We start from the raw sequence: 23,362 nt of genomic DNA, 5'->3' as shown, positions 1-23,362 counted from the left end.
TTGACTCCTTTGGGGGAAATGGAGAGAGATGGACAGGAGGGAACAAATAATCAGAAGGTAGATTTATCAGACTGGTGCAGATTGCATTGTGGGAATAAAAGAGGAAGAGCATTCTGGAAAGATATAACTGACTGTCCCTCTGAGATGTAGAGCCCAGGAAGAGAAGGCGGTCTGGGAAGGGGACAGGTAGAAGTGGCAAGGTCAGCACTGGCTGTGGTGACACAGGTGTGCGATAAATAGCTGGTTACTTGGATATATCCAAAGACTTAGAATTCTCAAAAATAAATAACTCACTGCCATCTAGTCGATTCTGATTCACAGCAACCCTATAGGGCAGAGTAGAACTTCCCCCTGGGGTTTTCCAAGCTCTACATCTTTAAAGGAGTAGAAAGCCTCCTATTTCTCCTGCAGAACAGATGGTGTGCTTGAGCCACTGACCTTGAGGTTGGCAACCCAACAAGTAACTCACTACTCCACCAGGGCTCCTGGACCCAGGGCTAGAGAAACATATTGGAAAGGGCCAACACATCTTTGGCAGTTTCCGTGGCTGAGCTGAAGCACAGAGAGCGGGTAGGACTGGAGCCAAAGCAGTTCTGAGGTGTGATTCCCCACAGGAACATGAGCACAAGAGGGCAGGCTGACTTCCTGAGCCTGACATAATTCCCAGAATTCACTCATTATGGAAAATTACCAAAGCTGTCTGTGTGGGACACTGCCTCGTACAAAATGGAAAGAGAATAAAAGCAAGTTTGGGCAATACTCACCTTCATGAAAGGATCACTGAAGATTTAGGTGCTATAGCCAAGTGTACTGGAGAAAGTGGATGGTGCCTGGTTATCATGATAAATGGTGCCTGGGCTCCTAAAGTTTTGTGTTACAACAAGCAGTCATCTAAGTAAGGTGTTGGCTATAGCCACACAGAAGCAGTTACAACTAGCTGGTGTGATCCAAGGATTATAAATAATAAAATTCAAGACTAGAGGTGGGAATCATATTAGAGTTTAAGTTTTGAGCACCCTCTTTGCAGAAGACTATGCCTGACAGTGAGAGCCCAAAATCCATGAAGGGCCCCCACGTAGGCTAAGTGTACATTGAACTCCCTTGGACATCATTGACCGCAGAAGTGAATGGTGTTTTCCTCAGCCAGAGTGCTTTGAAAAATCAATTACTGCAGATACAGTTAGCTTAAAATCTAACAGCTTACTATTTGTGTCCCTTTTGACCCACTTTCAACTTGTTTCAGTGTTTATTATTTTCTGCTTTCTTGTAGATTCTGGTTTATCTGTGTTTTATTTTGTTTTTCCCTGATGGGTTATTTATTGTTTGGGGTGTGATTTTCTTGATATAAAATCTGGGGCAAGTAATCCATGAAGAAAGTAACTATATTAATACACCTTTAGGGCTTTGGCAGGAGGACTGGGGGCAACAGGTAGAAAATCACAATGGATATAAGAATGATTTATGTCATCAAAAATTGATGGTGTTGGTAATTGTACGACTCGTGTTAATATATTTAAACCACTGAACTGTAGTGTACATGAGTATATGTCAAAAATGCTAAAGACAATGAAATAAAAACAAGCTTGGAAAAAATGCTTGATGTGTGGGAAAGACTAGTTTCACCATTATATAAAAATCCCTTTCCAATCAATAAGAAAGAGATGAATAGTCTACACGGAAAATGAGCTAAGGATCCAAATAGTCTGCAGAAAAGAAGATATCCTCAATTCACAGGCATTGAGTCCATGCTGACATGTTTTGGGGCACACCACATGTTTTGATGGAGCTGTTCCCACTTCTTCCACAGGCGCCCTGGTGGCACAGAGAACTACACATCAGGCTGCTAGCCTGAAGGTCAATGGTTCCAACCCATTGCAGCCTCGGGAACCCAGTGGAGCAGGCCCACTTCTTCCAAGGAGGGTGACGTGGATCTGCTTCTATTTGCCGTACCTGAATTCATTTGCTGCAGTAATTCCATCACTGGGGTGTCACCCTACAGGTTCTCCTGCCTGTACAGTTCTGTTTCAGAATAGCCATGTCCACATTGCTGGGCTTAGCAGGCTTCACATGAGAGATTTCTTAAGTGTGCACCAGAGTATAACTCCCATGCCCGTCTATCCTATGCTGGTTGTCTGCTCCTGGTGAAAAGATGGAGGCAGTTTTGAACATGGCAGCTGTGGGACTCACTCCCTGCCATTGGGTCCTGTCCAACCCATCTTGATCCAGTAAGACAGAGCAGGGCTGCTCTGTGAGTCTTTGAGATGCTGACTCTTCACAGGAGGAGAATGCCTCATCTTTCTCCTGAGGAGCGGTGATGGTTCAACTTGTCCCCCTCTGCACCGTGACAGATCCGAGCTCGGGGTCACCTCAAGTAAAGGTGGAACTTAGGACATCGAGGTGCCCGATGGCATGGTGAAGGAGTCGCTAGAATTTCCTTTTTTGTTTTTTCTTTTTCCCCAGGCAGTAGTAGTTGTATAATCTGCTGTCAATTTGAGAGGATTAAGAGGGAAGGGGTGGAGTTTCACCTGTCAGTCAGGTTGTAGCTTGATGACCTCATTTGGAGACACTAAGGAGGTAAATAGCGCTCTTGAGGCAGGACACAGGCTCAGTCCCTACAAGACATTCTTTTTGACAAGCCACATGGACACAGGCTGATGGCAGCCAGACACTTGGATATGGAGAAACCCATTCCCCCTCTGCCACCCCCACCCCCGCCACCAACACGGTGATGTTTACAATGCCATTGGATCCACAAGACTTCCCACCCACTGGCCTGTGATCTTCCTGCAATCAGCGTCATTGCATGTGCTTTGTGAGTCTGAAGAGGACTTTATAGATTGGTATCAGACATATGAGCTAATATGAGACTTTTGGACTTGATATGGACTGGGCTGGGATGCTTTCTTAATGTACAATTATTCTTCATATAAAGCCCTTTCTTATATACATATGAGTGTCTACAAATTTTTTTCTCTAGTCTACCCGGACTAACACACAGGCCCATCTTTTGAATGCCATGCTGGGATGCCCCCCTTCCCCCACTTCCAAATGGCTCGTGCTGCCTGATGTTGTCTCAACCCAAATATCAACCTACTTACAGGGAAGCCTCCACTGGTCGCCCGTGCCTGGTTCCTCCTGCCCCCTCTCACACCACCATGCTGTCATTCGTGGCCATCCCTCCTGGTTGGAAGCCACTTTGTCTATGGGCTTCCTCCTGGGTCACTGACAGACCCCTCTCCTCCTCTGTCCCTCCAGAGAGCAGGGGACACACCAGGACATGCCAGGCTATGGGAACCAAGGAGAACATTTCCAAAGGAGCCAAGTAGACAGGCCAGCAAAAATATTACTGGTGACTTCTGCTTAGTGACCCAGTCTGACTGCCAGGTGGCTGTTCTATCCCAGGTCAGGTCTGGTGAGATTGCACCCATTCTCCACCCTCTGTCTTCACAGGGCCCACCCCCACAATCCTTCCATCTGCAGAAGAACTTGATGGGTCAGGATGACTTGCCAAAGGCCAGGAAGAAAGTAGCAGCTGAGCTGTCTACAGAGGGGTGGAGCCAAGATATCTAAGGAAATAGGGAGTTTCTGGGGAGAGGGCTGAAGTGCTTGGAGGCTCAGCAAACAGTTTCTTCGGGCAGCCAGGAGGGGGCAGCCTCCTGGAGCAGAAACCCGCCCGCTTGTTACCTGGGGGCATTTGGAGAGACCCTGACTCCCCGTGGAAGTTGGGCCTGTGTGGGAACATAGGGGACAGGACCTGGACGATATAGGTATGCTGGGACAATATTTGGGGAATATTACATCAGTATTTTTGTTTTTGCTAATTGCAAATTGCTGGTGGACTGAGACACCTCTGTGAGACACAGACATTTTAGACTTGACCCCGAGAGTTGGGTAACTGGGGCACACAGGGACCTCAGGACAGAACATTAGTGAAGCCCACCTTCCACACAGGTCGCACAGGTGTGCTGGGAGACAGGAAGTTGACAACTCAGTAAGTTGTCCTGACCACTCCTTGAAGGGACAATGTCCCTGAGGACAGAGAAGTGGCTCTGTGAGGATATGACCCAAAGTGAAAGCGCAACCGTGGGTCCCAGGAGAGCAGGTGACCCAGCAGTACAAGGAAGGCAGGTGACCCAGCAGTAGGAGGAAAGGGGGTGGGGGTTGCATGCTTGAAAGTGCACCTAAATGTGCACCTGGTGTCTGACAGCAGGGGGCGCGGCCCCGTTTATGTGTGCTCCATGGGGTGGAGCTAGTGGTCCACCAATGGCCGGCCAGGCGGGCCACAGGTGCAGAGAGCAGCAAGGGGATTTCCCAAGTCAGGGCCCCAAAACACTTACGATCCACCCTTGGAAGTGGTCTGTGTGTTTGTTACGTGTAGTGTGTGCACGTATGCTTGTGTGTGCGTGCATGTGTGTGGTGTATATGATGACGTGGTGTGTGTGTACACTGTATGGCGTGTATAGTGTGTGAGCATGCATGTGTGTGCATGTGCTGTGTATCCATTACAAGCATACACATGTGTGTAATTTGTGTTGTGTGGTGTGGTGTGTGCATGTATGTGTATGAGTATGGCATCATTGTGTGGCAGGGTGCATGTGTGAGAAGATGCATGCGTATGCACATATGCATTTGTGTTGAGTATATGGGTGAATATACTACACACATATACACGTGTGTATTTGTGTGGTATGTATATGGTGTGTGTCCATGTATGTATATAAGATGGGTGTGTTGTGAACATGTATGCCTGTGTACATGTGCCTTTGTATTGCAAGGGTATAGTGTGTGTGTGTGTGTGTGTGTGTGTGTGTGTGTGTGTGTGTGTGTGTGTAGGTTGGGGGACCACAACATTAGGAAAAGTAAAAGTGGAACCAAGAACAACTGAGCAAAGGATTGGCCACAGGACCCTGATGGAACTCAAAGGCAGCCTGTCCACCAGCCTCGCCCCACGGGTTCAGTAGCAGCCGCCTGAGCTGGTCCTCATGAGCTGTGTCTCAGCAGAACCCAGTCAGGGGATGGCAGAGCTTTCCCGGGGACTCACAGCAGGCCCAGCACGAGGAGAGCTCCCGCCCTGCGCGCTGCATACCACGACTCAGTCCCACGGTGAGCTCCTCTCACATCCAGTGACCATGTTGGGAAAGCAGAGAAAGAAACCGCCCACTCAACTCAACGCCGAGCTTAACGTCGTTTAGATCTGGACTCGGAGAGCCTAGTGTAAGCCCAAAAGGGCCGTGTATAGGGTCAGGGACTAAGATACGTGTCACAGGCGTTTGATGCTCTTGGTCCCCAATCCCCTTACCATCCAACCCAGCAAGACAGAGACTCTAGAAGAGAAGATCATGGTGGAAAATGAGGCTGCCACGTCTTCACGGATCCTCCCAGAGGAATACTCCCCCACGCGCTCTCTGCCGCATTGGCAGGTTGACTTTGAAGTGAGAGTTGCCCGGGACCCTGCATTTGTGCTTGTAATCTTGTAAGGAAAGATGTCCATTTCAGACATGAGCTGCGCTGTGCTCGTCCAATGTTAACACAACAGGAGAAGATCGCATACGGTTGCAAGGAGCTGATGCTTTGAAAGTAGCGAGCGTTCACTCAAGATGGGTTGCCGAGTGTTAGAAGTGGTTCCCCACTGGTCACATACCTGGTGTGTACTGAAGACCACTGAAGCTCTTCCCAGTAGGTAGATAGGGAAGCAGAGCAGTGCGTAGCCCCAGGTATGAGCAAGCCAATTAGAGATGAGTTGCCGTCAACATTGAAGTCAGAAATGGTCTCCAGCTCAGGGATGTGAAAGTGCCTCCTGCCATTCTGTTGGGGGAAGAGGTGGTGGTAGGGAGGGGTGTGTGTAGAGGGGGGCTTAACCACATGGAAAAGCCCATGAGAGGGCAGTGTGACTGAGAACCAGATGCAATTGGAAGTAAGCACTTCATAGTGACAGGAAAGGCTTGTGGTAAAGAGATATGAGGGTGGGTTGGTAGGCAGGTTGGGAAGTGGGTCATGGGTGGCAAGTTCCAGAGGACTGATCGCCATGACCCAGGTGAGGAGCAAGCCTGTAACTGCACAGAGACAGCAGGAAATGAACTTGTCTCCAAGAACCAGAGGTCCAGATAGGGCATGAAATATTAGCTCCTTCGGCGACAGCCCTGGTGAGGAACCAGGCTCAAAGAAGACCATGACTCCTACCTCCTGCTGCCCACAGTTTGGAAGCCATGCGGATTGACCTCAGTCCCAGAGCTCAGTCTGTAGGATGAACGGAGGAGACCACGACACGCATGATGGAAGACATGGGCAGGGAGAGCCATCAGATCTTCAGAGGTCTGATCCGGCTTCTGTGTTTCACAGATGAGGCATCGGAGACCCACGGAGATTAAGTGACCTGACCAAAGTGCTGGAGCAAGACCCAATCTTCTGAGAGTGTAGCAAAGCTTCCATTCCTGGGCCAGCCTTACGGGACCAACCCTCCAAGAGCATAAAGCCTTCATCTGACTGACACTGACCCACTCCAATGGATCAACTCTAACGGGGTCCTCACTGAAAACAATCTGGTCTTTCTTCCTGTCTTGCCCAAGATCTGTATTCTGTGACCGTAAGTTGGTGTGAGCCAAAGCCACACCCTGACACATTGCTTTCTCTGCTCCGTCTAGTAATTCCAGGGTAGTGACCATAGCTTTGTGGAGGGCGACTCAAAGCTGGAAAATCCAGTTGGGAAAAGGCTGGAAAGATGCGGGTGGGATGGAAACCTGAACAGAAATGTGATCTGGAAGACCACCAAAGCGCCAGTGTTAGTGTCGAGAGGCCGGGGGTTGCTCCCCACTCGCAGGGACCCTATGTCCATCAGAAGGAAAGAGAAGCATGGTCATCACAGTGGGCTCTCCACTGCAGCCACGGAATCATCCATCTCACTGCGAGCCTTCCTCCTTTACGATGACCCTCTACTCTACCAAGGACGTTGTCCTTTCGCAGGCATTAGTCTCTGCTGCCAACATGTCCAAAGGAGGAGAGGCGGTCTCGCCACGCTCGCTGCAAAAGAACATGGTGGCGGTACTTCTTCCAGTGGTTCTCAACCTTCCTAATCCCACCACCCTTTAACACAGTCCCTCATGTCGTGGTGACCCCCAATCCATAAAATTATTGTCGTTGCTACTTCATCACAGGAATTTTGCTGCTGTCATGAATCGGGAGACCCCTGTGAAAGGGTCATTTGTCCTACACAAGTTTGCTGTTTCTTCTGGTAGTCTGCGGTCCTTGGTTAGTCTCCAACACCATTGTTCAGTTCTTCTTCAACCTTCCGTATCCCTTGTCCACTTTCTCGTGCATAAGAAGCCCTTGAAACCAACCCATGGGGAGGTTTCAGTGGCAGGGAGTGTCAGGGCAACCTCAAAGAAAGACGTAGAAATCGGTCTTTGAAGCCATTGAAAATCCAAACTAAACTCACCACCATCAAGTCACTTTGTGGATTCAACTGACCTATGTTTTAGGCTGCTGCTGAGTGTGCGCTGAGCACATCATGCAGAGACGCCATCCAGTCAATGCTGACTCATAAAGATGATATAGGGCAGGGTGGAACTGCCCTGTGTATTTCTGAGACAGCCCCTCTTCATGGGAGTAGAAAGCCCTACCTTTCTCCAGTGGAGTGGCTGATGGTTTTCCACTGCCCACCTGGCAGATTGCAGCCAACTCGTAACCACTACACCACCAGGGTTTCGTTGGAAAGCCTAGTGGCACACAATTCCATTCTGATATGCGTGGGGTCCCCATCAGTGGGAGTTGATGCCACAACTGCTGGTTTGGTTCCCCTCCCCAACTACCCTCCTTTCCTTCCCACCAGACTAGAGGCTTGAACCTGCTATCCCTTCCTCTCGCGCCCACTGCGACCCTTACAGGCAGGGAAAGACCCAAAAGAACCAGGGAAGAGCTCATTAGCCTTGGCGCAAAGACAATTAAAAGTTGAAGCAAAAATATTTCCAGAATGTTTATTCCCTGGGGAACTTAGCAGTTGAGCACCCATGGTGGCAGAGAGCTAACTGGGAGAAGGGTGAATCAACGAACACACCAAGAGCCAATAATTGCCCTCCAGGGATGCCCGGGTTCTCAGAAGTTACCCACCAAGCCTGACGACGTGAAAATTCCATTTCCGGGAAGTTGAGGGACAACTGCATCAAGGACTTCCTCGGAACAGTGCTGCCTGCTCCGCAGAGTGAGTCCGTGTGTGAGGTGAGCACCCAACCCAAAGGGTCCCGCAGGTCCGATGCAGGGCAGTGAGGATGGAGCCCAGACCCCTGGGAGTAGCTGGGACTGTCTTGGGAGCTTCCACAGTTCTCTCTGGATGTGTTTGGGGGAACTCAGTAGAGTCCTGGGTCTGGTCAGTTGTGGGGTCAACAGCAGAAGCTGACGTCCCAGTGAGTGCAGATCTCTTTGCCGCCGGGGCTGAGAGTGGGCAGCAAAGAGGAGAAGGCTCTGTTCCGGACCTCGGAGAAGTAGAAGAGGACTCATAGAAGGACTGGGCTTGAAACAAGAGCTGCAGATATAAATACCTGTTGCCCTCACGTCGATTCTGACTCCTAATGTGTAGCCGTACAGGACCGAAGGGCACTGCTCCCAGAGACTCCAAGGCTGCCGTGTTTACAGAGGCAGGCTGCCGCCACAGCCTTGGTGGGGTCCGACCACTGGCCCTTTGTTTAGAAATCGAGCCCTTGATGACTGTGTCAGCGGCTCTGTACAGAGAGCCATAAACCAAAAGAACCAAGTCTACTGCCATGGAGTTGATTCCAACTCACAATGGCACTGCCTACAGATAGATATTTTAAAAACTCACTGCCATGAGTCGATTTCAACTCGTAGCAGCCCTATAGGGCAGGGTAGAACTGCCCCTGTGCGTTCCCAACACCTGAACTCTTTATGGGAGTAGAAAGCCCCGTCTTTCTCCCTCCATCGGTAGATAGAGACCCTTGTCTTTTCCTGAAAGGGAGAATGGTGGTCACTTCCAGCCATCAAGACGCATAGTTCCCCTGGAAAGGGGGAGGTCTGCTGAGTACAGAGTGGTAGGGTCATGTCATTTAGGGTTCCCCAGGACAGTCTTCTCAAAATGCTGCAAGTTTCCCTGTCCTGACCCACAAGATCCTCCCCTTTCTGTAGGTGTGTCCCCTTCTCTCTCCTTGCCCTCTGGTTTGCAATTTGCTCTGGTCCCACTGGCTGGCACCCCTCCCAAAGTAAAGGGCAGCATGAGTTCTTTGATCCCCAAATCAACTGCCCTCTGTGGTAGAACCTGTGAAAATGGCCAGTGGCCCAACACAGAAGGGCTTCCCTTCTGTTTGGAGCATGGGAAGCTGAAGCTGCAGGCACTCCTGGGTGGCAGTCAGTGATCAGACAATTCCTCTCTAGAGCTGGAAGAGACCCTGGCTTTGACCTCATCACCTGTCTCACTCACACTGCAGATGGAGAGGCAGGGTACACCCAGAGGTGCTTAGGTGATTGGCTGACCCAGGCAGCTAGAAGCCAGGTATCCTCATCAGCAACACAAGTGGGCTTAGCCCCATTCTCCTTTTCCAAGAAGCAGATGCATGGATTGTTTCTTGACTTCTGCAGCTGTGTTTCTCTGTCTGTCTCTCTGTCTCTGTCTCTCTGGTTATTTACACAGTTCTGCTCTGTAGCTCCTGTTACTGCTCCGCATGGCCCGCTTCCTCTGGGGCTCCTGAATGAGGTCACCATGACTCACCCTGGCTCCGTGCCTACCGGGCTATCTGCCCCGCCCATCCTGACCCCTAGCCCCAGCCCCTGGCTCTGGAATCCGCGTGTTGAGCAAAGCGAAGGGAAGTCTCTAATGATCTGCGAACACTGAGACAGAGCCTGTTGGTAACAACATTTCAGCACCTGAGCAGGGTGCCAACCATCTGTGGGCAACATGGTGTCCAGCGAGCACCCTCTGGACCAAGGTGGACCGTCCCCCTTTGTTCTTCCCTCTGCCTGCACAGGAGTCTGTGACTAGCGCCCCAGTGCCTGGTGTACTCCCGGAGGTGTTGTTGGGGGGTAATGCTGAGGAGTGGGACCCCTCTCAAGGATGCCCCAGGGGCGGAGAGGGAGGGAGGACGCAAACTCTGTCACCCAGGGATGGAAATATTTGGCTGACACGTGTGACATTTGGCTGGCCATCCACATGCGTGCGCCTGCTTTGTTTCTGTGATGAGGAAAATGGGTGGGATGCGGGCTTGGTTCGCTTCTCCTGTCCATGAAAGGGTCCCGAAGGTCCTTCTGCCTGACCCTTTTCACAGAGAACACAGGGAGCCACACCCCACCCACCTCTGCGCTGGCAGAGCTGAACCACAAGTGAAGCTGAATCGTCAATGAGTCACCACCCTGAGTTAGACCTTTCTTTTTTAAAAAAACAAAGAAACAGGACAACTGCATCATTAATTTTTGTTTTAAAGAGGATGTGCATGTAGCTGTTTCACACTTCGTGTATTCACTCAGAGGTTACTTTCGGAGACTGTGGGTTAAACATCGGGCTGCTCACCAAACAACGTGGTGCCTCCAGCCACCAACCCCTCTGCTGGAGAAGGAGGAGACAGCCTGCTCCCGTCAAGGTCAAGGCCAGTGACGCGGAGGTCCCATGAGGCTGTTCTACTCCGTGTTTCTTACAGGGCCACCATGGAACCGCTGTGGACCGGGGCTGGGGGGCGGCTCTTTCTCTGGGACAGAGGGCTGGGCTGCATGCTGGGAAGACTGGGCAGCTACGGGATGCGATCCCCTCCCTCTGGGAGCGGGGGTTTCCATCACTTCGTACTGTGCCCTGTTGGGAGGGGCTGGTCCCATGACTGGATTGTGTGAAGCGTGTCCACGGGCTAAGCAAGTGTCAGCAGCTGCCTCTGCAGGGCGAGTTCCCGAGAAAGAGGGCCCCATGCCAGAGTAACTTAATTACAGCACGCCAAAGTTAATTAGGCGAGTGCGGACCTCGTCCCTCACCTTCAGAGCGTTTAGCACAGTTACACTTAATTAATCTTTCGTCGTCGTTAATGTGATCTGTGTCCCTGTGAAGCGGGAAGGACCCAGGAAACGGGGCACCCAATTGCCTCCTTCTTGTTCAGACAGGTCCCCAGGCCCGGCCCAGCTCCTGGCACAGAACAGGGCTGAAAAGGCTTTTGTTCATGAACTGAAGCTGCACCTGACAGACGGATGGGGGACAAAGACGTTGTGAGAGGGTTCCTGTCTGGGCAGTGACCTTGCAGACGGCCTCCTGGAGGAGTGGGCAGAGGCTAGACCAGCCTTGCAGGGAGGGGCTGCTGGAACGCAGAACATCTACTCCCTTGCTTGCAAGTGTCTCGTGGGAGCCTTTCTGCCCCGCTCGCCTCTTCTCCACCCTGACCCTTCCTCTTCCCTGACTCCGCCCCATAGCTTTGCTTTCTTGGGCAGTCTCTCTTCCTCCTCGTCTGTCACTCTGCCCCCCTGTGTCCCACACCTGTCTTTTGCGGTCCACTCTGATCAACTCCTACAAGACTGCAAGGCTTGTTGTCCGCTGCACCCCCGTCATGGTGGCCCCGCACCATGAGTGCCCGGCCCCTCGCGGCCCCCACAACCAGTCACAGATTGGACTGGGTGCTCCGTAGACCTGCCACTGACTGGTTTTTTGGAAGTAGGTCACCAGGCCTTTCTTCCTAGTCGCTCCTGCTGGGTGTCGTAGCAAGCACACAGGCGCTCACTGTTAAGGGGGTGGTGTTTGCACCAGAGGTGCCCAGGCCAGACCAATATCAGACCCGGGTCCTGTCACGGAGGAGAGAACACCCCGTTGGAGCGAGCTGGCTGTGCCTCACTCGATGGGAAACAGGTCGTAAGGGTAAAAAGGTGACTGAGACGGGGACTTGATTGGTGAAAATGTCCTAGGTGAGAGTGAAAAGCCAAAATACTCCCCCACCCCCTGCCTTCTCCCTGCCCTGCTCACTACCTAGGAGAAGGGAGAGGGTCACTGACCCATTCCGTCCACCCATTCCCCTCCAGCCGCCATGCTACCCAAGGGCCTGCATGTCCTCACCGGCCCCTAGATTGTGGACCCACCTGTCCCTCCAATGCCCCTCCTCCGGGAAGCCCAGCCTGCCTGCCCCATGAGGAGGGACAACCTGACCTGGGTGAACGACTTTGTCCTCCTGGGCCTCTCCAGGGACCAGCGAGTCCAGGTAGGGCTCTTCTTCCTTTTCGGGGCTGCCTTCCTGCTGACCCTGCTGGGCAACGGGCTCATGGTCCTCCTGACCGGGCTGGACTCGAGGCTCCACCTGCCCATGTACTTCTTCCTGGGCCACCTCTCCGTGGTGGACATCTGCTACACCTCCAGCGGGGTCCCCCAGATGCTGGTGCACTTGCTCCAGGAGACGAAGACCATCTCCTTTGCCCGGTGTGGAGCCCAACTGTTTTTCTCCCTGGCCCTCGGGGGCACCGAGTTCCTGCTGCTGGCTGCCATGGCCTACGACCGCTATGTGGCCGTCTGTGACCCCCTGCGCTACGCAGCCGCCATGAGCCCGCGGTTGTGTGGGCTGCTGGCAGCCGTGTGCTGGCTGGTGGGCCTAGCTAACTCCTCCGTGGAAACAGCCATCACCATGCGCCTGCCCACCTGCGGTCGCAACGTGCTCAACCACGTGGCCTGCGAGACGCTGGCGCTGGTGCGGCTGGCCTGTGTGGACATCACCCTCAACCAGGTGGTCATCGTGGCCTCCAGCGTCGTGGTGCTGCTGGTGCCCTGCTGCCTGGTGTCGCTGTCCTACGCCCACATCGCCGCCGCCATCCTGCGCATCCGCTCCAGCCAGGGCCGCCGCAAGGCCTTCGGGACCTGCGCCTCCCACCTGGCGGTGGTCTCCATGTCCTACGGCATGGCCCTCTTCACCTACCTGCAGCCCCGCTCGGCCGCGTCAGCGGAGCAGGACAAGGTAGTGGTGCTCTTCTACGCCGTGGTGACGCCCATGCTGAACCCGCTTATCTACAGCCTGCGCAACAAGGACATGAAGGCCGCGCTGCGCCGCCTTCTCCGCGGACGTACCAACACGCCGCAGCACTAGGGCGCCCACCGGCCAGCCGGTCCAAGAAGGGCGCAGGCATGGGGGCTGTCTCTCCGCGAAAGGCCCTGTGTGAGAGGAAGCTGTGTGAGCACCCGTTTGAGAACGTCAGTGTGTGTGAGTTTGAGCACGTGAGAGTGTGGGGGTGGGGTGTGTGCACATGTATGTGCAGGTGAGAATGTGTGTGTGTGAGTATGAGCGTGTTAGAGTGTGTGAATGTGTGCATATGACAGTGTGAGGTTAAGGGTGGGAAGTGGAATCTGTGTGAGAGCTGTGTGTGTACATATGTGAGTGTGTGTGTAAGAATGTGTGTCTCTGAGTGAGTGTATGCGAATGAATGGGTGTGTGAACATGCGTGCAGGTGTGAGGGAAGGGAGTGGACTTCGTGTATGAGAGCTGTGTGTGCTCATGGGAACGGGTGTACATGTGTTAGAGGCTAAGTGTACTTGAGTGTGGATGGGGGTATCATGTGTGTGATCTCCGAGAAGTCCTATGTGGATAGATGTGACCATGTGTGTAAGGGACAGGTGGAGGGGCCACAGGTTACCTGCCACTCCAGGCAGAACACTGCCCGGAGGGAGATCTGATTCAGCCACCCCACAGGGGGCTTCCAAGACTTTAACACAGCGGTTCTCAACCTGTAGGTTGTGACCCCTCTGGGGGTCAAACAACCCTTTCACAGGGGTTGCCCAGTTCATCACAGTAGAAAAATGACAGTGATGAAGTAGCAATAAAAATAATTTTTTGGTTAGGGGGTCACCACAGCATGAGGAACTGTATGAAAGGGTCACAGCTTTAGGAAGGTTGGGAATCACTGCTTTAATGGCTTAAATGGGCAACCGAGAGCTTGTCTTTCTCCCCGCACCCTCCCACCCACCCAAGGGACTTGTTCCCTCCAACCACTGGCTTTGCAGTCAGCAGCCCATTGCCTAACGCACAGCGCCTCGTGGACACCTTTATAGGTCGTCGGAAAGGGGGTGTGGCTCCTCTGGACTCCACTCTTGATCCCTGGGTCAATCCAAAATATGGAATGACCACAGTTTGGAGAGGCACACATCACACTGAGGCTGAACATCAACAAGAGGAAGAAACAGCAGACAGGAGCTGAGGGTTGGGGGGCACAGACCTCCTGCCATGAAAATCTGGTCCTGCAACAGAAAAGTGGGTGAGGGGAGATGTCCAACAGTGTAAGACATGACAAAATGATAATAATTTATAAATTATCAAGGGCTCACAAGGGAGGGAGAGCGGGGAGGGAGGGGGAAAATGAGGAACTGATACCAAGAGCTCAAGTAGAAAGAAAATGTTTTGAGAATGATGATGGCAACAAATGTACAAATGTGCTTGACACAATGGATGGATGGATGGATTGTGATAAGAGTTGTATGAGTCCCCAATAAAATGGTTTAGAAAAGAAATAAACAAAGGCAATGTGATCTTTAAAAAAATCTGGTCCTGACTCCAATCTGTAGTCCTGGCAGAGATTCCCTGCCCACAGGGGGCCATGAAGTTGCAACGCCCCGTGTGCCCTCAAGATGTAACAAGCCAGAGGGGCAGGATCACCCATGTGACATACCCATGGCCGAGCCCAGCCACAGGGGTGGGGAGTCCTCGCACAGAGGTTATGGCCCAAAGTTTGAGCAATGGTCCCCATGGCCCTGAGCAGCCAGAAGTGGCCCCGTGCAGTCTGATACTGAGAAAAGGGGGCATTTCCCTGGCCAGCTTGCAGTGGGGCTGTTGGTCAGCCGGCGGTTAGAGTGCAGGACCGCAAACACACAGCTTTGCACCACCACCGTGTCTAATGCAACCGGGACGTGCAGCCCCATCCTGGCCCAACCACGGTCAGAGCCACCTGTGAGTGGGGGATACGTTGGGGGTGGGGAGTGGGATCAAGGTTCTCCAGCAGGAATCTTCTCCTTTCCTGCACACAGGAAAGCTCCAAATTGCTCAGCGCCCTGCCCATCACACCAGACAGCCATCCTCTCCTCCTGAACAACATTATTTTTTAAAAGACTTGGAAATCATAATAAAGCCTCCTGTCTTGGAGCGTGACTCACCACAGGTTTGTCTCGCTCCCGAAACAGACATTGAGAAAGAGCCAACCTTGGGCTCCATCTGTTGAGAAGATGCCAGAAGTTTAGGGAGAAAGGGAGTGGAGTGTGTTCTAAGATTTCCAGTGAAACTATTAAATTCTCATTTCTAGACCCTTTTTGAACAATCCATTTCTCCCCCAGATTAATAAATTATCTCTTCCATTCTTTAAAAAAAAAAAGATCCTTCTATCAGCCAATCAATTCTGAGTCAGAGTGACCCTGTAGACCTAGCAGAACTTCCCCATAGGGTTTCTGAGACTGTAACTCTTTACTGGAGCAGCCTCATCTTTCTCCCAGGGAGTGGCTGGTGGGTTTGAACTGCTGACCTTGTGGTTAGAAGCTCGATGCCTAACCCTCAGCACCATCAGGGCTGCTTCCTCTAGTCCCTCCCAAAGTCCTCTTTCCCACCCAGAACCTCCAGGTTTGGGTTTCTGTCCCCAGGAGGAAGGCTTGTCCTATTAGAGAGTGAAGGAGAATGAATCTCATGTCTTTAGTGTTGGCTGCATCTTTGGAACACTTCCCTTTGAACAATGTAACATAATATCATTCCTTCTCACATGGTCTGGTTGCAAAGTGGTCAACAGCTCCTTGAGTGGAGAAACTTGGGGTATGAGATTTTACGGTAAAACCAATAAAAGCCTAGGTGATGTCAATCAAAAACAGTGATCATGGCTTGATACTAACTGAGCTACAACCCCTCTTTATTAAATAACCATATAGTAGGGACCATGGTCTACTCAAACATTCAACACAATGAAAATATCCATCTTGTAGGTAAAATCATCCTTTGTTTCAGCTCTCCATGGTGGTTCCACACCTATCTCGTCCAAAGAAGGCATCAGTTCACTGAGCTGCAGGTGGAAAAGGAGGGGTCGAAATACAAGGGGGTACCCCAAAAAACAATTTTTTCAAAGATATATATTTTAATTTATTTACAAAACAACCTCATCATATTCAAAGTACTCTCCATTACCTTTAATACATTTGTCAAATCTGTGATTTCATTCTTAGAAATATTTTTCAAACTCATGCATTTGGATGGCTGACAACAGCTCCCTTGATTTTTCTTCGCTTCTTCTGTGTCCTCAAATCACTGCCCTTTCATGTTCCTCTTCATTCTCGGAAACAAAAAGAAGTCACACTGAGCGAGGTCAGGAGAATAAGGTGCATGGGGCAAGAGAGGCATGCTGTATTTTGCCAAAAACTAGTGCACTGAGATAGCTATGTGAGCAGGTGCATTGTTGGAATAGCCAAACCAGACCCCCATCAGCCACAAAACGCAGCCTTTTTAGAACCTGTAAATAGAAAACTTGTTTAACAGTCTGACCTATTGGAATGAATTCCACATGCACTAGGAGTTGATATTTCTATCCATTCAGGAAGTTGACAGACATCCAAAACAAAGTTTGTCATCTATCATCATTTCACCTTTTTTGAAATGAGAAAACCATTTGTACACTTGGGTTTTTCTGATAGTGCTGTCCTCATAAGCTGTGTTCAACATCACAACAGTTTTTACAGCATTTTTCCCAAGCAGGCAACAAAATGTCACAGCCACACGCTGTTCTCTTACATCAGCCATCACACAAAAAGTAAGCTTTGAGCAAAACTGCTTTTACCAAAACATTCACTGTGACCAGAGAGAACCTTCCCAGGCAATGCCACTGGGTGCACTAACTCTGAACGATAGATACACTGCAGGCTGCTGTGCCAGCTTCTCAGGTGCCCCTGTGCTGTGGTCTCTCTTGCACTCACTGTCAGTCCATCTCATTGAGGGCCTGCTTCTTATCCCTGCCCCTCTACTGACATTCATGGAATAGTGATGTCTAAATCCACTTGATCTGTCATACTTAGAACACTACACAGAGAAGTCCAAACTTCCCAACCTGTTAAACAAGAAAGTGAGGGAAACCATAGGCAACCAAATCACTGCCCTGTAAGAAGATTGATGGACTGTTCTCTGGAATTCAACTCAGAGGTCCATAAAGATGAACAGCTGGTGCAGATCAGTGCCTCCATGGAGGCGAGGATGGAGGGGAACTTCTCTGGGCCCTGTTTCACTGGACTCTGTTTCCCTTGAACTTTACATGGAGATAGATAAATCTAGTGTATCTGTATGTTGCCATATTTAAGCAATAATATAACAATACCATAAGATGGGATTTTTAATCAAAAGAAAAATGTTACCCGTGAACTTAAAATTCACAAACACCTGCCTCTCCCCTTGAATGTGAAAATCTCTTGTGCACACCTTTACACACTGCAACACTGTTCACAGCAGCTAAAAAGTGGACATGTACTCCAACATGTACTCCAACAGATGAAGGAATAAGCCACACAGGGCTCATCCACACAAGAGAACAGCATTCAGCCGCAAGGAGAAGTGATGTTCTGGGATGTGCTGTCCCGCCAAATGAACCTTGAAGACCTGGTGCTGAGGGAGATCAGTCAGACACAAAAGAGCCAAGATCCCATTTATACAAAGTATCTAGAGCAGCAAATGTGCAGAGACAGATGTTTTGAGTGGTTCCCATAGGTGGGTGGGGAAGGAGAAAGGGAAGATATTACTTCAGGACTTGAGGTGCCCTTGTTTTCGGTTGAGGTGATGGTTACACGGCAGGATGAATATAAATGATTTCATTAAATAGTCCACGTAGGGATGTTGAAAGAGCGATGGTTTCATTACATCTTTTTCTGACATGATTTCTGCAAAGCTCCCTCAAAGAAAATCCACTCTAAGATGTTTAAAAAGTATTCTAACGCTTTCTCCCTTAGTGAATTCCTGTAAACCATTGCATAAAGCAAATCATTACAAAGTATGATAAGTAGGTTTATTGTGCCAACCTGGCCAATGAATACATGTGGGATTAATTGGGGGACACTTTAATTGAAGGGCAGAGAGATAAACGGTTTGGCGAGCCTTGCCTTTCTTGTCTCTTCTTCTTTGATGATCAGACCAGTGTGCGGCTCCCTTAGCTGGTTCTCTGCCTCAACTTGCGAGCTACACTACCTATGGGACTCCCAACCCATGGGTTGTGTCACTGTAGTTGAGGTTCCTTCAAGATCTGCTTCACCACACTGCTGATGGATACATCACTTAAGCTGGGGATGTCTGACCCTGTCATCTGGCTGACTGCTGGTGATCTGCCCTGCTGTTTGCTTCCTGTGACTGAATTGCCTGCATGGCTCTACAGAGGACTCAGCTGTCTGCTCCCTTGACTTGCACCCTGAAGCCCTCATGACTTGAAGGACTGCCAGTGTATTAACTGTCTCACAGAGGTGAGTTGCACTGAGCCATTTGTACTGTTCTATAGACTAATTAGCTTTTATTTCTTATGTTGTACATATCTATCTATATAAATACATATGTAAAATCATAGGTAACCTTGTCCTGTTTTTCTAGAGAACCCTGTCTGTGATAGTTAAGGTTTGTTGTGCCAATCTGGCCAATAACCGCATGTGGGATTAACTGAAGGGCGGAGAAATAAATGGCTGGGTGAGTCTCACCTTTCTTGTTCTCTAGTCTCTTGTTCTCTGATGGTCAGACCAGTGTGCGGCTACCTTAGCAGCTGAACCGATACATGGACCGAGAGACAACTATTGAAGCCGAACGAGAGAGCACTCTGTGGTTCAAAGTGAGGGAAGGGTGTGTCACAGTTGTATCTTTCATCATGAAGATCCAGTCTGCACGCTGAGCCATACGGAGTGAATCAGAACCTGGATGACACAACGAAGAACATGACCTCAGATTTGGAGGAAGGCTTTTTGACAACCTGTGATATGCAAATAACACAATCTTGCTTGCTGGAAGCAGGAGAACTTGAAGCACTTGCTGACGAAACTGAAAGACTGCAGCCTCGCACCCCTGGTGTAGATTGCAATGTAATCCTCCCTATATGGCCTTGTGACCATCTGAAACCTCCAACTAGCTCCTCAGGAGCAGCACCCCAAATCCCGAACCTCCTCTAACATTCACCTGCCCCCCCTCATCAATCACCCCTGTCCTCTATTTTATTCCATCAGAACACTGCGCCCATAGATCCCACTCCTGTGCTGCGGTGTCGCATAAAGCACAGGACTGGGTCTTTGATTTCCAATCTCCCCTGTTCCTCTGAAAGAGCTAACAAGTCTGTCTCGCAAGGATGCTTACTAGGAGTTAGGAGAGGGAGCCTTTGTTTCCCAGACTTTGTACGTGTTGTCAGGAGGGCCCCGTTCCTGGAGATGGGCTTCGTGCTTGGCATGGAGGGTCAGCAAAAAACAAGGAGGCCCTCAATCAGTGGACTCCAACGTCGAAACAGTGGTGGGCGGCCAGGACCAGGCCACGATTCATTCTCTGTCCATCGGGTCACTGCGTTGGAACTGACTGGAGGCTCTTTGCAATGAAAACAACACAGATCCTCCCATGCGTGACCTCCTGTGGATGCATGCATTCTGCCCTGGGTCCAGGGTTTCAAAAATACTCGTTTTTGATCAGACTAAGAAAACTAAGGCTGAGGGGTCTCACGGCAGATTGTGAAAGGCCAGGTATTCAGGCCATGCTTCCCAGCTATGACCAGAGACAGCCCATCTAAACTCTCTCTTCAAGTAAGCATGAAGCGCTCCATGCCAGTGGCTACTACAGATCTTTGCTACTGAAAGACGTTTTCCTCCTGGGTTTACCTCCAAACACACCCCTCTTTCAAAAACCATATGAAAATAATACTAATTTATAATTTATCAAGGGGTCACGAGGGTAAGAGAGGGGAGGCAGGGAAAAATGAGGAACTGATACCAATGGCTCAAGTGGAAAGGAAGTATTTTGAAAAGGATGATGGCAACATATGTACACCTGTGCTTGATGTAATTGATGTATGGATTGTTATAAGAGTTGTAAGAGTCCCCAATAAAATACTCTTTCAATTGAAAATTACTTAATTAGAAACAAAAACATGTCTGGAGTCTTCAAATATAAGGGTAAGTAGCGGGCAAAGCAGGAGGAAAACGATACCCAGAGGTCCTGGGTGAGACCTTGGCTCCAACCACGTCTGAATCTGGATCTGCTTCATTTACTTTCTATTGAGCCCTTGGTATCAGCTCCTCTTTTTCCTTCCCTCCCCTCCCTACCCTCGTGACCCCTTGATAAATTATAAATTGTTATTATCTTCATATCTTACACTGACTGGTGTCTCTCTTCCCCTATGGCTTCTGTAGACCCAGGTCGATAGGGAAACCACTGTGCCCCACTTTAGAATGATCGGCCCCTGAGAGCCAAGGGGCCGCACTGGTGTTCAGAAGAGGCAGGAAGAAGGCGGAAGGAGAAGCAGAGACTCGGAGGCGGTGGGATTAGCGATGGGACACGGAAGGGATTGCCAACAATGATTCGTAACAGGGTGCGCACGGACCCTCGAATGGAAGCCGGCCGGCCCTGTAACCTTCCCCCACGGCACAATCAAAGTGAGCTTGGGCTCTGCTCCTCACCCGTGCTTGGTGGCACTCACGGTGGGCTCTCCTGAGCTCAAAGTTGGTGCCTTGAACCCACCCAGCAGCCCCAGGAGGAAGGCTTGTATTCTGCCCCCAGAGAGGTGACAGGACAAAGGGGAGGGAGGGAGAGGAAGGAAGGAAGGAAGGAAGGAAGGAAGGAAGGAAGGAAGGAAGGAAGCCTATGGAGAAGCTCTGCTTTTCAACACACGGTTCACCAAGATCCGCACCACCTTGAGGGTAACGGATGGGTGTGAGTGGGTAGGTGGGGGTGGGGGTGAGGGGGTGGGGGTGAGTGGGTGGGGGTGAGTGGGTGGTGGTGGTGTATATGTGTGTATGTGTGTGTGGTGTGTGTACGTGTATGGGTGTATGGTATGTGTGAACATGTGTGTATGGTGTGTGTCTGTGTGGGGATGTGTGTATGGTATGCATATATGTGTATATGTGTCCATGTGTCTGTATATGTGGTGTGTGCGCATGTGTGTATGTGTGGGGGGGGGGTATATGTGGTATGTGTGTGTGCCTGTATATGTGTGTATGGTGTATGTGAATGTGTATGTCTGTGTGTGTATGTGTGTCTGCATGTATATATGTAATGTGTGTGTGGATGCGTGTGTGTCAGTATTTCGTGGAGACTAGGGAACAAATGACTCTGGGACCTTTTGATGGGGCTGAAGACAGCAAGGTGAGCGTGAGCATCGAGCATGTACAGTGGCAGAGGGTCTGCCCGGGGTCAGAGCCACCCCTCACTGGCACCGTTTGTGGCAGTTTCCAAACAGTGTGCTCACCTTTATCCATCATCCCACACAAGGCAGCATGTGCCAAGGAAACAGCATCACCCCAACGAGCTGGGGACTGCGGTGGACATGGTGCCCCACGATGAGACCAATGCAGGTCTTCAGCATGCTGAGACGTAAGAGTGCCGTTCTCGCTGGGGTGGTCTCGGTCTTGTTCTTCCAAAGTGGTGGGGGTGGGGGTAACCCCACCCTGAGCAGTGAGGACCAGGGGGATCCCAGGATACACCTCCTACATTCTGGGACCTAGGAATAAGGCGCTGAGGGCTCAGTCCCACCCTGAGCAGTGAGGACCAGGGGGATCTCAGGATACACCCCCTACATTCTGGGGCCCAGGAATAAGGCACTGAGGGCTCAGTCCCACCCTGAGCAGGGAGGTCCAGGAGGTGCTAAGACACCCCTCCTAAATCCTGAGATCTAAGGACAATCCTCACTTTTCCAGACCTTTCCATATTCCTTTTGTTCATGCGACCAGCAACCACAGACACTCACTGTGAGACATTTGCTAGAAATCTTCACACAAGAAGAACAAGTCACACCTTGAGCAACTGACAGGCCAGTGGGGACTCACAGATGGGAGGGGTCTGGCAGAAGTTCTCTGCAGAGCCAGATCTGAACCCCAGTTCTGATGAAAATCCTGGGGTCGGTCTTCTCCCAGCAGCCCAGCCTGCCTTCCCCTTGAGGAGGGGCAACCTGACCTAGGTGAACGACTTTGTCCTCCTGGGCCTCTCCAGGGACCGGCGGGCCCAGGTGGGACTCTTCCTCCTTTTTGGGGCTGCCTACCTGCTGACCCTGCTGGGCAATGGGCTCAAGGTCCTCCTGACCGGGCTGGACTTGACGGTCCACCTGCCCATGTACTTCTTCCTGGGCCACCTCTCCATGGTGGACATCTGCTACACCTCCAGCGGGGTTCCCCCAGATGCTGGTGCACTTGCTCCAGGAGACGAAGACCATCTCCTTCACCCAGTGGGGGGTCCAGTGTCCGGGCACCGAGTTCCTGCTGCTGGCCGCCATGACCTACGACCACTATGTGGCCGTCTGTGGCCCCCTGCGATGTGCAGCCTCGATGAGTGTTGGCCGGTGGGCCTGGCTATTTCCACCATGAAAACAGCCCTCGCCATGCACCTGTCCACTTGGGGACACAACACAAACGCCAGGTGGTCGAGGTGGGCTCCAGCAGGGACATGCTCACATGCGTGCCCTGGCTGATGCTGGGCAAGGACTTGACTGTGTACAGAGACGTGCAGAGAACCCTGAATGGAAAGAGGAGCCTTCCCCTAAGGGGCACTGAGGGCTGATGTGCTAAGCAGCTCTGCACAGCAGTGTGTGTGGGTGAGTGCGTGGGCAGGGAAAGGTTATCTTGGCTCTAAGGCCTGGATAAACAGTGACTCAAGCCCAGGAGATGTCTTTGTATCTCTGGCCTGTCCCCCAGCAAGCTCCTAAAGCCAGCGAGAAAGTTCAATATTTGTTGGCTGACTAACAGCCACACAATGACCATTATCATTTCCATCATTGTCCTAAATGTCAACTGCGTCACCTACAATCAGTCGACTGAAGGACACATCAGTGAGCATCTCCTCTGGCTCCCGACCATGTTGTCATCACAGCTCCTGCCACCGACCAGTGAGCGTCTCCCGGAACCATGTCAAAGTCAATAGCAGTCAGTAAACAACACGCTCTGCTGGGTGCCGGGGAAGACGCTGGCATGTTCTCCTTCCCAAGTGACAGACCAGAGACATTAGAAGGAGGAGAAGGTGACGGAGAGGGTGGAGAGAGGGAGGTGGGGAGGAGGAAATCACAAGCACAAAAAGACAGCATTTGGCTAACAGCCAAATATGAAGTAGAAATCAACAGACCAAAACAAAACCCACTGACAGTGAGCTCATAGCAGCCCTGGAGGACAAACCTGCCCTGTGGGATTTCCAGGATGGCCCATCTTTATGGAAGCCGGCTGCCACGTCTTCCTGCCAGGGAGCAGCTGGTGAGT

At 51.0% G+C, this 23,362-nt stretch overlaps 2 protein-coding genes across 2 annotated transcripts; both read left to right on the top strand.

Annotated features, from left to right (window-relative positions):
* The first annotated feature begins 12,089 nt into the window (after window positions 1-12,089).
* On the top strand, window positions 12,090-13,034 carry LOC142456251 (olfactory receptor 2F1-like). Its single transcript, XM_075557436.1, has one exon. The coding sequence runs from the start codon at window positions 12,090-12,092 to the stop codon at window positions 13,032-13,034; it is 945 nt and encodes a 314-aa protein (XP_075413551.1).
* A 38-nt stretch (window positions 13,035-13,072) lies between these two features.
* Window positions 13,073-23,002, top strand: LOC142456249 (putative olfactory receptor 13C6). Its single transcript, XM_075557435.1, has 4 exons — window positions 13,073-13,162; window positions 22,078-22,257; window positions 22,316-22,430; window positions 22,983-23,002. The coding sequence occupies exons 1-4, from the start codon at window positions 13,073-13,075 to the stop codon at window positions 23,000-23,002; spliced, it is 405 nt and encodes a 134-aa protein (XP_075413550.1).
* The last annotated feature ends 360 nt before the right edge of the window (window positions 23,003-23,362 follow it).

Source organism: Tenrec ecaudatus, chromosome 9, assembly GCF_050624435.1.
Source record: "Tenrec ecaudatus isolate mTenEca1 chromosome 9, mTenEca1.hap1, whole genome shotgun sequence".
NCBI classification, from domain to species: domain Eukaryota; kingdom Metazoa; phylum Chordata; class Mammalia; order Afrosoricida; family Tenrecidae; genus Tenrec; species Tenrec ecaudatus.
The sequence above is the reverse complement of the archived record's forward strand: the minus strand, read 5'-3'. Positions and strand labels throughout refer to the sequence as shown.